The 19,774-nt window shown below is 36.6% G+C and overlaps 1 protein-coding gene across 1 annotated transcript in view; it reads right to left on the bottom strand.

Moving 5' to 3' along the window:
- Positions 1–971: 971 nt before the first annotated feature.
- The window catches only part of DSC2 (desmocollin 2), a 41,883-nt gene continuing 23,080 nt past the window's right edge, over positions 972–19,774 (bottom strand). The window contains exons 8-16 of the mRNA XM_006835124.1: positions 17,323–17,457; positions 16,721–16,906; positions 14,636–14,892; positions 14,363–14,505; positions 11,407–11,634; positions 8,051–8,287; positions 5,948–6,072; positions 1,796–2,086; positions 972–1,169 (exon numbers count right to left, since the gene is read on the bottom strand). Coding sequence (XP_006835187.1) covers positions 972–1,169; positions 1,796–2,086; positions 5,948–6,072; positions 8,051–8,287; positions 11,407–11,634; positions 14,363–14,505; positions 14,636–14,892; positions 16,721–16,906; positions 17,323–17,457 — 1,800 coding nt within the window. The remainder of the gene's footprint in view (positions 1,170–1,795; positions 2,087–5,947; positions 6,073–8,050; positions 8,288–11,406; positions 11,635–14,362; positions 14,506–14,635; positions 14,893–16,720; positions 16,907–17,322; positions 17,458–19,774) is intronic.

Raw genomic sequence — 19,774 nt, forward strand, 5'->3', positions numbered from 1 at the left:
ATATAACAGCTTGGCTTTTGGAACCTAACCATGCGGATAATTGAGGAGTGGGTCTATAGAACGCTGTTTCTAACTCAAACGGGACGTATTTCTACAGTTTTGATGACCAAATTACAGGTTCTTTGTTGAGAACATAATGAAGCAATCACCAAGATATTCCAAACAATAATAGTAACATTACACTAGTTTTGAGAATTTACATATGCTTACAAATAAGCCAGAAAGATTCTCTTATAAGAGAAGAGATTCAACTTTTAAAAATACTGGATTATATATTTCAAGCAGGACATTTTTAAAGATAGAAGGAAGAGAGAGAAGTAGACAACAGATACCATTTGGCATTTAAAAGATCAAACACTAGCAAGAGTGAAAATATATTCTGAAAGCAATTCTGAAACTTTAAATATACTGACAAAGTTGGTAATGGAGAAAATGTACATTCTGGGCAGGATTTTCTACAGAATCAAATTGAAAAGCTAAACTCCATTAAAATGGAATTACAAAAATGGTCAATGCCTAATAAGAAGCCTCCCTTTACACAGTAAGAAAAGGTCACAGGACAAGAATTAGACAGTGTCAAGAATGCAATATATACACTTTAGAATGTTTAGGAGAAGAACGTTTTTAAGCACACACAAACAATTAGCTAACTGGAGATATAATGTTCAAGCAAATTCGCTATCATCTTCTATCAGATTATACTTCAAGTAATCTATAATGCAGACATGAATTAATTAAATTGTACAATTATCTGACTGTTGTCATCGTACCCAAATGTAAACAATAATGGAGAGACTTCCTTAATTTTTCTCTGTGAATGTCCAGTTGGCCAATGAGCTTCCATCAAAACACAAGGGAAAGGCCCCAAACATAGCATTTTCTATTTTTGAAAAAGTCCTGGTTTGTAATCTAGCAACAACAATAAAAATGGTAGTAAAGACACTTGCTTCAGTAGATTTCTTAAAGAACTCTCATCTCTTTATGCATGCTTCTGCTAGGGTCCTAAACTTGGGCTCCAAATGATCCAAAAATTCAAGCCCATCTTCTTCTTGTCGTTCACTGCAACAACCTACAGAACCAGCGGCTGATCCTTTGCCTTCGTAACTGAACGTAAGGACGTAGTCTTGAGCAGGATTCTGATTAGCATTCTGATAACACTGCTGCACCTTCTGCCAAAAGGAAAAGCACAACATATTTTATTATTATTATTTTAAACACCAAGACTTACTAACATAAAAATAATTTCTTTGATTTACCTTGCATTGTATAATTTTTAATCAGAGTGTGTCCTCTAATGGATTCCTACACATAGAAAATGCACATGATTGGTCTATATCAAAAATTACACTATAAATAATATTTAGCAGGTTTCTAAAAGCCACACATGTGACAGCAAATCTTCATTATAACTAATCACTACTTTCTCTTTCACAGTTATTCAAAATGTATCCAACGAACTGAACCCAAACTGATGTGGACTTAGATCTTTCTAGAAAAGCACAGTATTGCTTCCAGAGATACTTTGCTTTCTAAAACATGAGTTGTCAGGTAGGAAATATTAGCACAAAGTTATGAGATAAGCAATTTAAATATCACTCACTAAGTCCATGAAATAATAAAAAACAAAAGCAGTAAATACCCACTTACATCTGAACGTAACTAAGTCAAATTCAGGGTAAAATAACTTTGCTGTGAATAGATTAATCACTACAATAAATATCAGGCCACTAAGCTGTAATCACTTAAAAAATTAAAATAAATTCAAAATAGGTTTGTAGAACAGAGGGGCACTCACTTCGCCAAGACGGGTCTGAGTTACATTCTGCCACTCAGAGTAATTTTGTCTGCAATTGTCTATCTCCACATGTCCTCCTCTGCAGGGGTCCAGCGGGTGGTATCCACTTCCCCTACAGGATTCCATGGTGTGGTGATGCCCTGCCCCTCGGCAGGAGTCCAAGGTCTGCTGTCCTCCTTTCACCATTTCAATGGTTTCTTGACCTCCAGTTTTGATTCCTGTTCCCACAGCTCCACAAATTCCCTGAGCCGAACTGCACACACCATGGGAGGTAAAGCCATTTGTGACACACTGAAATAAAACAGTTTGTATCAACAAAAGACAGAGGTGAGCAAAAAATTGTAAAAGAACAATACCATTCATATAATGCCATATTGATTTGTTTCTTCTTGTGCTAGAAGGTAAGCTTTCTTGGGGAGGTTCCAAATCTGTTTTAGTAATTCTGCATTGTTTTTGTTGTTGAGTGCCATTGAGTTGGTTCCAACCCATAGAGACCCTGTATAGGGTTTCCAAGGAGAGGCTGGTGAGCTTGAACCACCGACCTTGTGGTTCTAATAGACTTTGCAGTCCAGCACATTAACCCATAGCACCACACTTAACTAAAATGGACTAGGAAGGAAAGATTGGTTGTCTACTTACAAAAAAATGAGCCAATGAAAACACTGGATTACAATGATCTAATCCATAGTCAATCATGGGAATGATTCAGGACTAGGCAGTGTTTTGTTCCATTGACTAGGGAGTTGCCAACAATCAAGGACCAATCGATGACAGCTAACAGCAACCACAATTATAAGCCAAGTGTGGTGGCTCCATAGGTTAAGTACTAGACTGGGAGCCACAAGGTCAGTGATTTGAGGCTACCAGGAGCTCCACAGGGAAAATACGAGATTTTCTTCTCCTATTTTCTGATTTAAATCCTTAGAAACTGACTCAATGGCACCAACAACAGTCCTTAACGTACTGCTAGCATAGGAAAGAAATTTCAGATGTCAAATGGTCTGTATTCTGACAGCTCAAATAGCCTGATGAATTTCCCTTCATTAAAATCTTCTTAGAAGCACACCTATGCTCATTGCAGCATTATTTACAATAACAAAAAGATGGAAAGCACCTAACTTTCTACCAATAAATAAACTGTCATGCATAAACATAATGGAATTCTATATAGCCTTAAAGAATAAAAATGAATTCTCAAAATATACTATATCATGGATAAATCGGGAAGGCACTCTGCTGAGTGAAATAAGTAAAAAAGTACAACTACTATGTTATTTCACTATTATAAAAATTTCAAAAGAGGTATCCATAAAGAAAGCAGCATTCATTGGTGGTTACCGGGAAAGGGAGGAATCGGGAGAGGAAATTGCTTTCCTTTCTAGACAGTAGACACTTACCTGAGGGGACTTCAAAAAGTTCATGAAAACGTGGAATTAAAAGATAAGGGAAATTTTTTTCATAAATATTTTGTAGCCCCATTGTACATACATTCATTTATAAAATAAAGCACATAGGGGACACAGTTAAGAATACTTCTTAGAATAACCAAACACCCTGTGGGATTGAGCTACTGGTTTGAGGGTTTAGATGAATAGTGTTGGTGGACAACTTGGTCTTTTGGCATAACATAGCTTATAAAGATAATGTTGTACATTCTTGTTTGGTGAATAGCTCCTGGGACTTTACATGCTTGCAAACCAGTCATCTAATATACCTACTGGTCTCTAGGGTTATGGAGCAAAAGAAAGAAACTACAGATTCAACGAAATAACTAGTCTACAATTCTAACAGTCTACGTGAATCATGGCTTCACCTAAATGAGACCAGAACTAGATGGTGTCAGACTACCACTACCAAGTATTCCAACCAGGGACACACAGGTGGTCCCAATTGGGAAAAATGCAGAACAAAACTCAAATTCCTAAAACAAAAACAAAAAACCTCCAAAAGGACAGCTTGCAACTAGCAGAACAGGTAAGATTTTCATGTGGGGATGCCCTTTCAAAATGGAACTCAAACTACTTCGGATATCAACTATTAGTCAAAAGTCAGAGTCGTTCATACAGTAAATAATAGCACACAGAAGTACTATGCTTCTCTAAACAATCATCTAAGGGAGACCTAACCATCAACACTTATCTTAGACCAATGTTGAGAAAGACTGTTAGGGGAACAAGGAAACTGATGAATGGAAACAGAACAAAGGGGAAATGATGACACATTGTGAAAAGTGTAACTAATGTCGTTGAATAATGTGTACAGAAATAGTTCAATGAGAACGTAATTTGCGATGTAAATTTTTCCAAAAATTGCAATTAAAAAAATATATAGATATAGATATAGTTATTAAGTGTCATTGAGTTGGTTCCAACTCATAGCAACCCAGTATAGGGTTTACAAGGAGCAGCTGGTGAGGTTGAACCGCTGACCTTGTGGTTCAAGTTGACTTTGAGGTCTAGTGCTTTATCCCACATCATCACATCAGGACTATATATACCTGAGAAGTGGCCAGTGGGTTTGAAGATGCTGACCTTGTGGTTAGCAGTTCAGTGCTTATCCTACACACATTTTACAAATCTTCTTAGAATACTGTACATCATTTTATCATTTGTTAAGTCCCTCTGTTGTTGTTGTTAAGTGCCTTCAAGTCGGTTCCGACCCATAGTGACCCTGTACAGGGTTTCCGAGGCTGTAAATCTTTATGTGAGCAGAACACCTCATCTTTCTCCCACAGAGCGGCTGGTAGTTTCGAACTGCTGGCCTTAAGGTTCACAGCCCGATTCGTAACCACTATGCTACCAGTTAAGTCCCTCTAGTTTCTCATAACTCAAGATCAGGGCTATTTCACATATTACTCAGATATTTACCCTGCTTAGTTTAACTTTATTCCTCTGTACCCAGTTAGAGTAGAAACAGTCACAATGATTGGTAATTTCATTCCGTGTCTAATTCAGTCCCCCTGCAATTGAAGCAAGGATAGAAATAACAACGGCAGTAATCATCTCTTGCAATATATGTAAGTGAAAGTGAAAAAATATATAACAACAAGAACAAAAAGGCTTTGGCTCTCGTTCTCTCTACTATGTTTTATAGAAAACTTTTAAGTTTTGTTTTTTCAGTCTTTTTCTCCATGCCATCATTCTTTGCTTTTCTTAGTCTTTTCTGCCATAATCATCAATTTTGTTTTTTTATAGGGAATATAATTACTCCTCCTCCACAAACTGGGCTAGAAAACAACATTGTTGTTGTTAAGTGCCGTGGAGTCGGTTCCGACTCACAGTGACCCTACACAGGGTTTCCGAGGCTGTAAATCTTCACGGGAGCAGACTGCCTCATGTTTCTCCTGCGGAACCGCTGGTAGTTTCGAACTGCTGACCTTGCGGCTCACAGCCCGATTCATAACCACTACGCTACCAGAGCTCCTTAAGCAACATTGGACCAAAGTAATTACTTGTTAGCATTGCTGCTACATATATTTAACCCTAGGCTGCTTTCCAACCCATATTAGAGCCATAAAGAATCCATTAAAGTCATTCCCACACTGATCAAAGCTTGTAGTAATTTCATCTCTATTGTTGGGGGAAAAAATTAAAGCAATTATACTGGCGATCTCTGCATCATTAAATAAAGCATTTCATCAACACAAACATTAGTTTAAAAATATACAAAAGGCCAGGTCTAAAGTTGAAACCAAGGTGCTCTGGTAGCGTAGCGGCTACGAATCGGGCTGCGAACCGCAAGGTCAGCAGTTCGAAACTACCAGCTGCTCCGCGGGAGAAAGATGAGGCGTTCTGCTCCCATAAAGATTAACAGCCTTGGAAACCCTGTGCAGGGTCGCTATGAGTCGGAACCGACTCCACGGCACATAACAACAACAACAACAACAAAGTTGAAACCACAACACATGAGAAGCACAAAATAATAATGATACGCTACAATTGTTACTATTAAATAATGCTGTATGGCCAAATTGAAATACCTTTATTATTATCATGAGAATCAATGATACTTTATCTGCCCCATAGATGTGATAACACTTTATGTATTTCAAGTTATCAGATACCAAAATATTTCACTGACAAAAGATAATTATAGTGAATTAGGACAGTTCATTCTTTGTATTCCTTAAAAAAACAACAACACATTACTTACCACTCTGTCATCTCCAGGGGCTTCAGTGTTTGACACAATCAAATTCTGCTGAGTTAAATCATCAGGAAATACTTTTGGTTGTTTGTCTTTCACAGAAGTCCCACAGATGAGTGTAAATAGAATACCTACAGAAAGGAAACAAATTTGCACAAGGTTATCATCAAAGAATGTGAAATTTTGAATACATAATCATTAATACACAGGCAGAGTCCTGAGGTAGTACGTATGATTAAGTGTTCCACTACTATCCAGAAGATTGGTGTTCAAACCACCCAGACATCTAGGCAGAAAGCCTGGAAATCTGATTCTGAAAGGTCACAGCCTTGAAAACTTTATAGATCAATTCCACTCTGCATACAAGAAATTGCCATGAGTTGGAATCAGTTTGATAACAATGGATTTGGTTTCGTTGTTAAACACAGGTCAATCATTAATATGAAAAGTATATATTAAGATAAGATAGCTTTCCAGATTACATAAATATGATTGCTTCTATAAAAGCTATCATTGTGTACCATTGAGTCAGTTCTGACTCATAGCAACCCTGCATAGGGTTTCCGAGAGTGGCTGGTGGGTTTGAACTGCCGACCTTGCAGCAAGCAATCTAGTGCTTATCTTACAGTGCCACACCAGGACTTAGGTATAAGTAGTATATAATAAAAAGTTTGTCCTAAACAGATATACCATAGACAAATATATGTTAAGTGAAGTATTTCTCCATTGAATTTATGAGGTAGCTTCAAAAAGTTTGTGGGAAATGGAATTTAAAATAAAGGTTTTTAAAATACAAACTTTCCCCAAATAAGTTCCATCAATTCAAGATACTTTTGCAATTGATGATACCAGTCATTTAGTCTACCCCTAAGGAACTGAGGGTCCTGAAGAAAAATGAGTGGCCTTATAAGATTTTTTAAGATTAAGAAACAAAATGAAGCCAGAAGTAGTCAAATCAGTACTGTAAGATGGATGCCTCCTTATTTTCCACTGAAACTCTTGCAAATTTGCCTTTGTTTGATGAGAAAAATGGGCAGGAACCTTGTTGTGGTGCAGAAGGACTCTCTGGTGAAGCTTTCCTGGGTGTTTTGTTTACTGAAGCTTTGGATAACATTCTCAAAGCACTTTCATAATAAGCAGATATCATCGTTCTTTGGTCCTCCATAAAGTTAACAAATAAAACGCTTTGAGCATCCCAAAAATCTGCTGCCATGACCCTTGCTCTCAGCCTGTCAGCTATTGCTTTGACTGCGTCACTTCCACCATTCAACAGTTATCTGGTTTTTCTTCAGGAAAGTCAACTTTCACATGCTGTTACAAGTCTTCTAAAAATTGTTCCAGGATCTTGATCCCATTTGTTTATAAAGTTTCTACTGAAAACTCCGCTCTTGTCGTAGCCGAGCACAACAGTTTTGGCACCACGGAGTTTGCTCAACTTTTAAACTGCTAATTCCTTTGGGGCATTATGCCCATCAACTTTTTAGAAAGCATCAATGATTTCACCATTCTTCACCCCAAATAACAAATTTGCTGTTGTTTCTGAGTGCCATCGAGTTGGTTCTGACCCTGTATAGGGTTTCCAAGGAGTGGCTGGTAATCTTGAACCGTCAACCTTAAGATTCAAACAGACCTTGGAGTCCAGTGCATTAACTCACAGCATCACACCAATTAGTATTAGTTGATTTGGGTACAAAAAAGATTTTAAATCCATGCATATTTTTCATAATATGCATACCCTATGAACTTTTTGAAGACCCCTCATATTTCAGTGCTAGAAGATAATTGTTGTTAAGTGCCTTCAAGTCAGTTCTGACCCATAGTGACCTTGTATAAGCTTTCTGAAGAGCTGCTGGTAAACTTGAACCACCAACATTGTGGTTCAAACTGACTTTGTAGTCCAGCGCATTAACCCACAGTGCCATACCAGGACTCCAGAAGATATTAGAACTATAAATAAATGCATTCAAATTTATAAATTAAATATATTTGTCTGTTAAAAGGAAACATAATTACATATAAATGAACAGCTACAGTTAATCATGCTGATTTTAAGAAGGTGTCTTAAAAATTATTTTAAAGGCTATTATTTGAATTTATGAAAGTACTTACAAAATAGCAATGCTATGCCTAACAATATTGCAAGGATAGCCCATTTTCCAAGTCTTACATCTCCGTTGCCAGTTCTTGCACCCACACGAAGTGTGCAGTCGTTTTCAATAACACAGTCACATAACAAAACATTTAACACCGTAACTTTAGACTGCTCCTGTTTATCTGTAACTCTGATAGGCACTTCATATTGTCCAAATGGAAGGTCGTTCTGATAATGAAGACGTGCTGTCGTATCTGAAAGAAAAAAAAACAAAATATTATATTATACCATTGAATTTTTCTCTTGAATATAAATAGGTACATACAGAATCTTTATCACACTTGTGTACAAATGTACATTCCTGACAGGATGACACAACTGCTGTAAAACTGTGAGAATGGCTTACGAAATCTATTTTACAGCTATTACAAACATATTGCATATACAAGCTTGTCTCTACTGCCTCTTGTATAAAGGTACTCTGGCTTTAGGAATAGTGTGTTTTAGTCTATCTGTCTCATCCTTCCTACCATAACTAATAGACTAGTTAAGACAATGGTTTTATTATATCTTTAACGTATCTAATTAAAACATTCAGTATACATTTCCTTTTATATCTGATTCATCATAAAGTAATCAAAAGTCCAGATGTTTTCTTCTACTTTGTTTTCATATACTGTGCCAAAAAACACAAAAACAAAAACAAAAACAAAAAACCAAACCCACCAGATACTTGTGGTTTATTATCAGACACTTACGTTGAAGATAGAGCACACTGCTAACACTTGAGGAAGTTAGCAGACCATGAGTCACACTGCTGGAACTGCATTCATGATCTTATAGAATGTCGGGGGTGGGAGGTGGCAATTTATACTTTTTTATTACTGCTTTTTTGAGATCAAAGGTAAAAAAGATCCAGACCAAAAGTCAATATATGAGAAAGCTTTAAAAAGTTCATGGAAAATGAAATGACAAGATAATGGTAATTTCCCACAAACGTTTGCAAGTACCACAGAGTCAGACATATCATCCTGAATACAGATGCTATGTATCAGAGAATTGGGAAGTCAGTGAGTTTAGATGATAAGCACTGGACTTCAAACCACAGTTCGAGACTACTAGCTGTGCTGAGGGCGATAGAGGAGTCAGAATTGAGTTGATGGCACTAACAATGACATCATCAGAGAATTATCTGTCTCCTGATGTGACTTTCCCATTGAAAAAGCATACAGTGTTTGCAATTACAAGTAGAAGTTTGAATGTTTGGGTAGGAAACTTATGTAAAAATAAAATGTTTTCAAAAAAAGCACGTGTCCATGCTACTTAGGGCCATAATAGATGGGTCATGATAGAATGGGAGAAAAATGTGGAAGGGAACCTCAACAGCAACAATAACAACAACAACAAAAAGACACACTGAATTGACTGAGATCAGAGAACTCCCCAAAACGATTGCCCTGAGATACTCTTCAAACCTTGAACTGAAACTAACCCAAGGTCACCTTATAGCTAAGTAAAAAATTGTCTTGAAAAATAATGTATAGCACCCATAACTACTGATCTTATAAAACATCACCTATATAAGACCAGGTGGTCAACAATTCCTTGAAAACAAAGATGAGAAAGTAAGGGGGGCATGCAAACTAGATTAATGGAAATGGAACAATCAGAACTTTACTAATGAGATTGTTCACAAATTGTGAAGAATATAACCAATGTCACTGAGCAACTTTATGCCATAGAGATATGGGCAAATTTATATAGCTAATAAAAAATGGAACCAAGGTTTAATTTCAAAACCTTTGAGAAGAAGTTATTCTTAACTTGATTTATTTTACAGATTTAGAATTATTTCATAGACTAGTATAAATTTTAAGTAACACAGTTTTGACCAACACCATGATGCCGATGGGTTTTGTTTTTTTTTCCTAAATAAGAATAAAAACTACAAACAAAATCAATGCCTCTTATCAAACTATATAAGAAACACTTTGATACCAAATAAACAGAAAATAAAATCAAAGAATAAGTTGAATAGTTGATAACCTTTCACATACACATACACTAGAATACTGTTGTAGAAAATCTAAAAATGCTGTCATAATGTATTATCAGTTCTCAGAACAAGATTCAGAACACAAAGCACCATGGCTCCTATTTGCCTTTGTTTTCTCTCCTAAGCCCACTTTTCCTCTGTCTTATCTTAAAATCTTTCTTTTCTAATTTGTCACAACAGGAAATTGAAGCATAGTCATTGAAAATATGGGGTTCAAAAACACTGAAGATCACATCAAATGTAAACATTGTGCAGTGTACAGTGAATATTTAGTCATGAAAGTCCGGATAGACCAGGACATTTGAGTTCAGGGACAATATGGGCAGGAGACAGAGGATGTGCTGAATAGTTAGGAGCTGATGTGGGGCAAAGAGAGGTTCCCTTCATGGTAGTCATTCTCATTACATTAGAACCTGTTCTGACCTAAAATGATTAGTATGGACTGGGGACCATGTTGGGAGAGAACCCTAAATAGCATACAACTGAGAAAAAATAGTCAGAGAAGCAAGATGGTGTGGTGGACACTGGGATGTACACCCAGGTCCCCTTAGAATGAAGAGCTGCTAGGCCCTTTGATGATTGTACTATCTTACTAAGGGTCTCATTCCTCTGGGGGTTCCACATCCACTGACTGAGCAATAAGTATATAGACAGGCTTAACTTGGGACCACATTGAAAGTCCATTTTAGCTCCAGACTCCTCATAGTGTTAACTGATTCTAATACTACATCAGCTGGCTCAACTTCTGTTCCTACTCAGTTCAGACTGCTTCTCCTTCTTTTTTATGGCTACTGATCCTAAGCAGGTTTCTTAATAAATACTATTTCTCATAAATTCTGTTCCAGATTCTGCTTCATGTATATCCAAACCAATAAGAGAAGGAAGTTTTCTTAATGCCTGGGAAACTATTAATATAAAGAATCAAAACATAAAGAATCCATGTAGATAGGGGTATACAAGTCAGGAATTGATTCTGTTAGACCTATATTCTCTGTGTGTGTGTGTGTGCGTGTGTGTGCGTGGACTAGAAGTGAGAATTTGTGAAACAATTCTGGCACAGGATTAGAGACACAGATAGACCCACCTCCCATCACACCAAAACTGAGAAATGTACTGTCTTTCTTTGGTGTCTTCCACACAGGGAATTATTCTTCTACACCAACAAAAATATAGTTTAAGCAGCCTGATGTTGGCTTTAGGAATAGTGTATTTTAGTCTATATGTCTCATCCTTCCTACCATAACTAATAGACTAGTTAAGACAATGGTTTTATTATATCTTTAACGTATCTAAAAAGCAATGGTTAGGAATACATACCATTGAGCTTTGTCAGTACCCACATTCTCTGTACATCTGAGCCAGGTACACCGTCTACCCTGAAGTCAAACGGTGGACCATGTTTAGGTTCATCAGGATCAACAGCAACGATCTCAGCAGATGACATAGTGGTTTTACAGATTATCACTGTCTGTTTAGGTATGAATGGTCCATTATCATTCACATCTTCAAGTATAATTCCCAGTGTCCCAGTACATGTTCTTTCATCTAGAAAAACAGAAGTAAAAGTATAATTTTCATGCTTTGAGTTTTCACAAGAAAGTTATAAGTTGGAAATATTTTTAAATATCTAGTAAACACCTAAGGACTCCTGGTGTGGCACTGTAGGATAAGCACTGGGCTGCAATTCACAAGATTGGGGGTTCAAACTCCCCAGCTGCTTCTTGGAAAACATGTACAGGGTCATTATGGGTCAGAAGTGGCTCGATGGCACTTAACAACAGTAAGCATTGATGATGTACAATAAGCATTGATGATGTACAAGTTACAGTGACAAGCACCATCACAGGCTTGTGATCCCCTCTGGGAATTCAAAGAAAAATTGCATTATTGTCAAATGAGTTTTACACACAGCAACTGCTATTTGGATGTATTCCTTCTTTCATTAGCTGAAAGAGACAGAAGAATTTTTATAGAGGTAAGGTTTGTGTGATTTTTAAAGGGAGATAGGAGAGAGTGTGAACGGGGGCATTCTTGGTATTTAAAAGCACAAGGAACTTTAAGATGTGGGAAAGTACAGTATGCTCACAATATGATCTAGGACAACGAAGGGAAAGACAGATCAATGGGAGTCAACACTAGAAACTAGAGTTTAATAAACAAATATAAAGCAAGTAAGGTTTGGAAGAGAGAAATTGAATGTTGGAAACTACAGATTTGGACAATTTAACAAAAAATAGTACTTAGAAATGTTTGGAGGGTAAAGGACTCCAGAAATGGGGAAAACAAACACACACACAAAACTACCTGCAAATTGAGACAATAACTTTGGGGTGTACTCTAAGGAATTAATCCATCTGACATTCAGTAAAAACATTCTTAATAGCTATATTATTTTTGCCTTTGTACAAGGCAACACATTGGAAAATCTGGGGACGTAACAGATGGAGTAGGTATGGATCTAGAATGTAAATTAGTAACACAGTTCTGAAGTCCAAAGTTGAAAGCACACCCAGGACTTCTGTCTAAACCGTCTATTCTTTTTACCTAATAAGATCTCAGACACTTGGGGTGGAGGTGAGGAGAAAATATCTATGCCATCACTATCTGGAACTATGTTTTATTCAGAGTTGCTACTTAATGGAAGGTGAAGGAACATGTACAACTTTGACCAAAACAGCTGTGATACAGTAATGGGATCTGTGATATCTTCAGGGTCATTATGGGGCAGGACCCCCAGTTACCAAGCTAAGAATTGGTTCTGAATCAGGGGCCGCAGAGATAATATATAGAACTGAATAGAATTGCCCCCTAACATTTCCACGCCTGTAGATCTTATGGAAGTGACTGCCACACCTTTCTCTCACAAAGTAGATGGTAGGTTAGAACCACCAACCTTTTTATTAGCAGTGCTTAACTACTGTGACAAGGAGCTCTGGTAGCGTAGTGGTTACAAATCGGGCTGCGAACGGCAAGGTAAGCAGTTCGAATCTACCAGCTGCTCTGCGGGAGAAAGATGAGGCTTTCTGTTCCCATAAAGATTTACAGCCTCGGAAGCCCTGTTCAGGGTCGCTATGGGTTGGAACTGACTCGACGGCACTTAACAACAACAACAACAACTACTGTGACACCAGTTTCCTTATTTTTATACCAAGTACATTATAATGTTTAAAAGTCTCCCCCCACAAAAAATAATATGACTAAAATTGATGTCTAAAATTCACCTACAGAGAGGAGACACCTGGCTGAAATTGTCAAGAAAGTTCAGACTAAAATCGTTTGAGAAGAAAAGGAAACCTGAACTGAAAGCTTCAGAAGTACATGTGTTTAGGAGAGGGAAAACTAGCAAAACCAAAAATTCTACAGAAAAGAGGAAATCATAGACATCAAAGTATTGGGAGAAAGCGTTTTAAAACGAGGCTTTCTGCTACCACAAAGATTTATAGCCTCGGAAACCTTATACAGGGTTGTTGTGAATTAGAACAGTCTAGATGGCACTTAACAACAACATATAATATTATTTTATATATTATATGGTTATAATGACTCTTAGTTTTGTCTCTGTACTTTTAAAATATGTAAAAAATTATCACAATGATTTATTTTTATGCAATGTCCATAATCCGAAATCTAACTCCCTGGTCTATTTCTAGTTTCCAGAAAGACAGCTCTAATTGTTTTCCAGGAGTGCACTATGTAAAATTGGCATATACTCCCAGTAATGAACGTCTCTGCCAGAATGGGCAATTTAAGAGAGGTGACTGGATAAATGAAAGATAATTTTATTAATGTAGTTTTCACAAGTTTTAATGATCATTTAACTGTAATAAATTATGATCTTAAGTAATTCTATTGACAAGCTATTTTATAATTGCATCTAAAATGGAGTGTGTCATTAGAAAGCTGTTATGAGTTGATAAATTTTAGAAAGCTTCTTAATTATCCTATATGTCATCTGAGGAGAAACACAAACTAAATGTCTGTGTTGTTGTGACATGCCGTCAAGTTGGTTCTGACTCATAGTAACCCTGTATAGGGTTTCTGAGGAGCAGCTGGTAAGCTTGAACCACCAATCTTGTGGTTCAAATCAATCTTGAAGTCCAGGGAATTAGCCCACAGTACCACACCAGGACTCCACAAAGCTTACAGCACCTGGTATTCCCAGGTGGTCTCCCATTCAAGTAGTAACCAGGCCTGACACTGCTTAGCTTCTGAGACCAGACAAGATCAGGCGTATTAAGGGTGGTATGTCCTGACTTCAAAATAAAATTCTCACCTTTGTCTGATGCAAGGACTGTGATGTTATATATACCATTTTTGATGGTCTCTGCTTCTCTATCCAGGCTTCTAAACACTGTGACTGATCCTGAATTTTCATCAATGTTGACCCATCCTCTTGGATCATTTAATTTCTTATATCTGTTAATTATGATGAATTAAAACAATAAAATGGATAGTGATCTAAATTACAATAATGGTATAAAAATGCAAGTTATACATTTGAAAACCAAGCTAAATTTGGAGTTAAGTAAAGTAGAATTAGGAATACCTTATACCACTGCTACTTCTGCTTTCTGGGTCATATGCCTTATATCCATTGATCTTCGTTCCAGCAGGTGCATTTTCTTTAATTCGAACAATCTGTACAGGAGGGCTGCACTCTGGGCCCTCATCTTGGTTCTTCACATTAACGGTAACTGTCGCTGTACTCATGACTGATTTTGAAGTACCCCCTTTAGTATATGGAGCTTCGTTCACTACACCAATTTGCAGGATGACCTGCTGTCTTTCTTCATAATTCAGAGGCTACAATAGCAAGTATAACGAAAATCAGATCAAGTCCTTCAAAAATTGGCAATGCTAACTATCATATATCACTAGTTAAAGTTAGAAATATGGAAATGCTGTGTTGGGAATAATCATGAAAAGAGTAAACATAGGCCTAGAAACATGGTGAAGGGGGAAGGGGAGAGGAATCCTTCAGCTGATCGAGCATTTGTGTGGAGCAAAGAAAAAATAAAAACAATTCCTTAACTGCAAATTTAACACAAGTAGGTTCAAGTATCATAGGATCAGATAAAAATTTCAGAAAGTATGTAATAAAGATGCTTGGAGGTTGCTATGGTAGTCCATTCTTTTACAATCAATATTTATTGATTTATTATTCTATTCATATTACTACAGCTTGTCCTGTCATCATCAAAGAAAGAAAAGTATAATCTCTGCCTAGCTTAGGATAAAAAAGTGGGTCAAATTTTATAAAATATTTTTAAAGGGATGATTTATGGAGAAAATAGAAAACTTAGGAAGCGTATACTTTCCTTTTATGTAATTTATCCAAGTTATAACATGCCCTGGAACAGTGGTCAAATGCTCAGTTGCTAACTGGTTTGTTATTGGCTTGAGGCCATCAACCAACCACTCCATGGGAGAAAGATGTAGCAGTCAGCTTCTGAAAAGATTCATAGCCTTGTAATTTATGAGGCAGTTTTATTCTGTTCTATAGGATTGCTATGAGTTGGAATTAACTCAATGTGGTGCTGGTTTTGATATCCCAGTTACTTTTTTAAAAACTGGCAGTACCAAGTTTGGTGAACGGTTGTATTAAATTTTGTCTGATGCATAGTTGAAATGACAATGGGTGAACCCACTTTATGGAAGACACAATTTTGTTAGGTCTTTGACTTTACAAAGATAAGTCCTTATGGGGCTGTGGGTTAATGCATTGGACTGCGAAGTCATTTGAACCACAAGGTTGTCAGTTCAAGCTCACCAGCTGCTTGGAAACCCTATACAGGATCGCTGTGGGTCGGAGCCAACTCAACGGCACTTAATAGCCACAACAGTATGTCATGACTTGAGTAAAGAAAGAGATAAGATAAAAAAGAATTTCTATTGTTTTGAAACTGAAACTAATCCACAGACTGCAGTTAATTTTTATCATTGTAAAGAAAAAAAAAGGATCCATCATTTTTGATCTATGCTCCTTGAGAATGATAGAATCATATTCTAGCTAAAGATGTGGGAGAGATAAAGGCATGACTTTTTCCCAGACAAAGGGAGCCCAGATCACATGAAAGGCTAACTCTACCACTGAAGTAGCAGACTTTCACTGAGAGGCTGGAGAATGGGGTTTTAGAAGTAGTCACATCTTTACATGCTTGAGAATGTCCATTCTAAAGCTGGATGCCAAGATCTGTCCGGGAGATACAGATGAACAGAATTATAAACAACCTCTGGATGGGTCTGACCAGGTATAACACATCATTTGGGCAAGCCAGTAAACAAGTGGGGACTCCCTGACTCAGCTACAGCAAGAATGGGCTAGGAAAGTTTGACACTGGCCCACTGGCATCACAGCTGTGTTGGTGTTTCAAATGTTAAGATACAAAGGGGATACTAGATCATATCAGTTGAAAACATACATATGATATTTTCTCAAAATCATTCCTTCATAAAAATTTCTCAAAAATCAATAAATTCATTTCATTACATTTATTGCGAACATTTCATTTACATTTATTTGTATAGCTATTTTATTCCTTACCAGATTTACCTTCATTTCACTAAATGCTCATTTGCTAACCTATAACATTATAAACTCCAAATAATTAATTTACTAATTTATTCTTACCTTAACCACAATCAGAACCCCTTCATTGGTGTTGGGATCTGTTACAATTTTAAAATGTCCATTTTCATTGCCCTTTAAAATGGTATAATTAGCTCTCCAATTAGCAGTGTTAACTAAATCCCTATCTTCGACAGTAACACGTAATATTTCCACATCAACTCTGTTTTCTTCCACTGATGTCTCATACTGGAAAAATAAAACAGTTGTATTATTAATTTGCACAGAAATAGAATACCATGTAAAGTAAGTCCCATTCTTCTAATTCTTAAAGCCGTCTGCTTTCGGTTGTTGTGGTTAGGTGCCCTATGTACAATAGGACAGAACACTGTCCAGGACTTCGCCATCCTCATACTTGCTCCCATTGTTGACGTTTCTACGTCATTCCAGTTCATTGAGAGTCTTCCTCTTTTTGCTGACCCTCTACTTTACCAGGGGTGGGTCCTTCCTGTTCACATGTCCAAAGTTCGTGAGATGAAGCATTATGTTCACCTGACTTCAGACCTTAAGCCCGTTCCATGTCACTAGGGTTACTTCATTTGAAATCATGTAACCTAGTTAACACAAGGCTACATGTTTTTCTCATATTAATGTCATGCACTTACAGAAGTACGAGTGAATGTTGGCAGGTTGTCATTCACATCTTCAATATTAATAATACAAGTTGAAGTTGTCTGCAACCCAAAATTCTGACCATCCATATCTTGTACTTTTATTTTCAATTGATATTTATCAATTAACTGAAAGCAAAGTAAAAATTGAATTATTAGGTAAAAACAATACCATTATAATGAATCTTTAATTTATACACTGTAATTTTCCTTGCATTAATAATTTAAGGGGTACATTATTACATTTCATATTTTTCATGTACTGAAAGAAGAATAATTTTCCCACACTAGTAATTTTCAAGTAATCTGTGACAATGTAGTCATTTGTTAATCAGCTTTATAGATTATAGTCAATTGCTTTTATCTTTATTCAACAGAGAAGAGATTTAGTTTTTAAGAATACCTGGTAGTTAATAAAAATCTTATATCCTCTCTAAAGTACATTCGTATGTTCAAAAATGCAGAGTCCTGATTTGGCACTGTAGGACACTCACCGTACTGTAAACTGCAAGATTGGTGGTTCAAACCCACCAGCCACTCCTTAGAAACCCTATACAGGGTCATGATGAGTCAGAACTGACTCAATGGTATTTAACAATAACAACTTTTAAAATTGCCTGGTGATGGTGGTGATTATGTGCCATAGAGTCAGTTCTGACTCACAGCAACCCTGCACAGGGCTTCTGAGGCTATACATCTTTACCAGAGCAGAAAACCTCATCTTTCTCCAACTCAAACTGTTGACTTTGAGTTTAGCAGTCCAACTGGTGAAATCGCCTGGTAGTTAATCAAAATCTTATCTCCTATCCAAAGTATGGGAAGCATAATGGCTCCATAAAAATAAACACTGGACTGCAAGGTCCGTGGTTCAAGCTCGCAACTGCTCGTTGGGAGAAAGAGAGTCTTTCCTACTCCAGAGAAGATTTAAAGCCTCAGAAACTCTATAAAGGGTTTCTATGAGTTGGAACCAATTCAACAGCATTTAACAACAACAACAATCCAAAGTAAATTCAAACTCACCAGGCACTCCTCGGAAACCCTATATAGGGTCGCTATGAGTTGGAACCGACTGAATGGTACTTAACAATAACAACAACAATTCAGAACTTGATGATGAAAGAAAAGATTTTTCATGTGTTTTTCCTGAGCATATAAATTCCATGAAAGCTATACAATTTATAGAGCAACAATTAAATCTTTCATACATTCATTCATTCATCAAGTATTTAAACTCTACATGATATTATCTTAAGCCTACAAGTCTCAAAGAGTGATGCATGGGTCATTCATGGGGCCTAGACACCCTTGCAGGGGGTCTATGAAATCAAAACATGTTTTCATAAAAATACTAAGATGCTACTCTCCATCTTTTTCACTGTGTTGACATTTGTATCCTTACAAAAGAAATGGTGACTGAAACCACTGGCACCTTAGCATGAATCTGAAAAGTGACCCAAACTGTACATGTGTGTATTGTATTTACTGGCTCATATTCATAGTAAAAATAAACTAAAGCACAAATGAAAAATAAATAAATAAACAACAAAATTCCAGTTTCACTTAAAAACATCCATGTGGGAGAAGTAAAAACGGTAAATTTTATTAAATTTCAACCAATATTCTATGTAAAGAAAAGGGAGACATGCATAAAGCTCTTCTGTAGCATACTGTATATTGTGATTAGCTTAAGGAAAAGTACTTGTGTGATTATTTCATTTGTAAGATAAATTAGCTGGTTTTTTTTTCACTTTTTCTTTTCCTGGAACACCATTTTTACTTGAAAGAATCATAGATAAACTATGATTATTCAAAGTATTTGGCAGACATTTTGGTCAATGTAAATATAGTTTGTCACTTCAATAAAAAAGCACAAAACAACTATTTGTTGCTAATGATAAATTCATGCTTTCAAGCAAAAATGAGAATTCTGAGAAAACCTGAAACACTGTGATATTAGTGGATAAAGATGGGATGTTTATGTATAGCTTGAAATGTGTCGATATTTGGGAAATCTGTGTAACTAAGTGAATCAGTTTTTTCCCAAATGACCAATGTATGATGTTACAAAATCATACAGGAAAAAAAAAATCCACTCACAGCACAGGACACACCAATGGACTTTAATGTAGCAAAGTATTAAAGTTCACTGATAAGGTTTAAGAATCCACATTGCAACTGACATTTAGTAGATTACTACTTGTCAAGTTTTGGTGTCGTATCAAAGAATATCTACTATGATCTAAAATAACTATTAAAACACTCCCTTTATATACTTCTTTATATACATACATCCATATATATTTGTTGTTGTTGTTGTGTGCCGTGGAGTCAGTTCTGACTCATAGCAACCCGATACAGGGTTTCCGAGGCTGTAAATCTTTACGGGAGCAGAAAGCCTCATCTTTCTTCCACAGAATAGCTGGTAGTTTCGAACTGCTGACCTTGC

Source organism: Chrysochloris asiatica, unplaced genomic scaffold (genome assembly GCF_000296735.1).
Source record: "Chrysochloris asiatica unplaced genomic scaffold, ChrAsi1.0 scaffold00015, whole genome shotgun sequence".
Classification (NCBI taxonomy): domain Eukaryota; kingdom Metazoa; phylum Chordata; class Mammalia; order Afrosoricida; family Chrysochloridae; genus Chrysochloris; species Chrysochloris asiatica.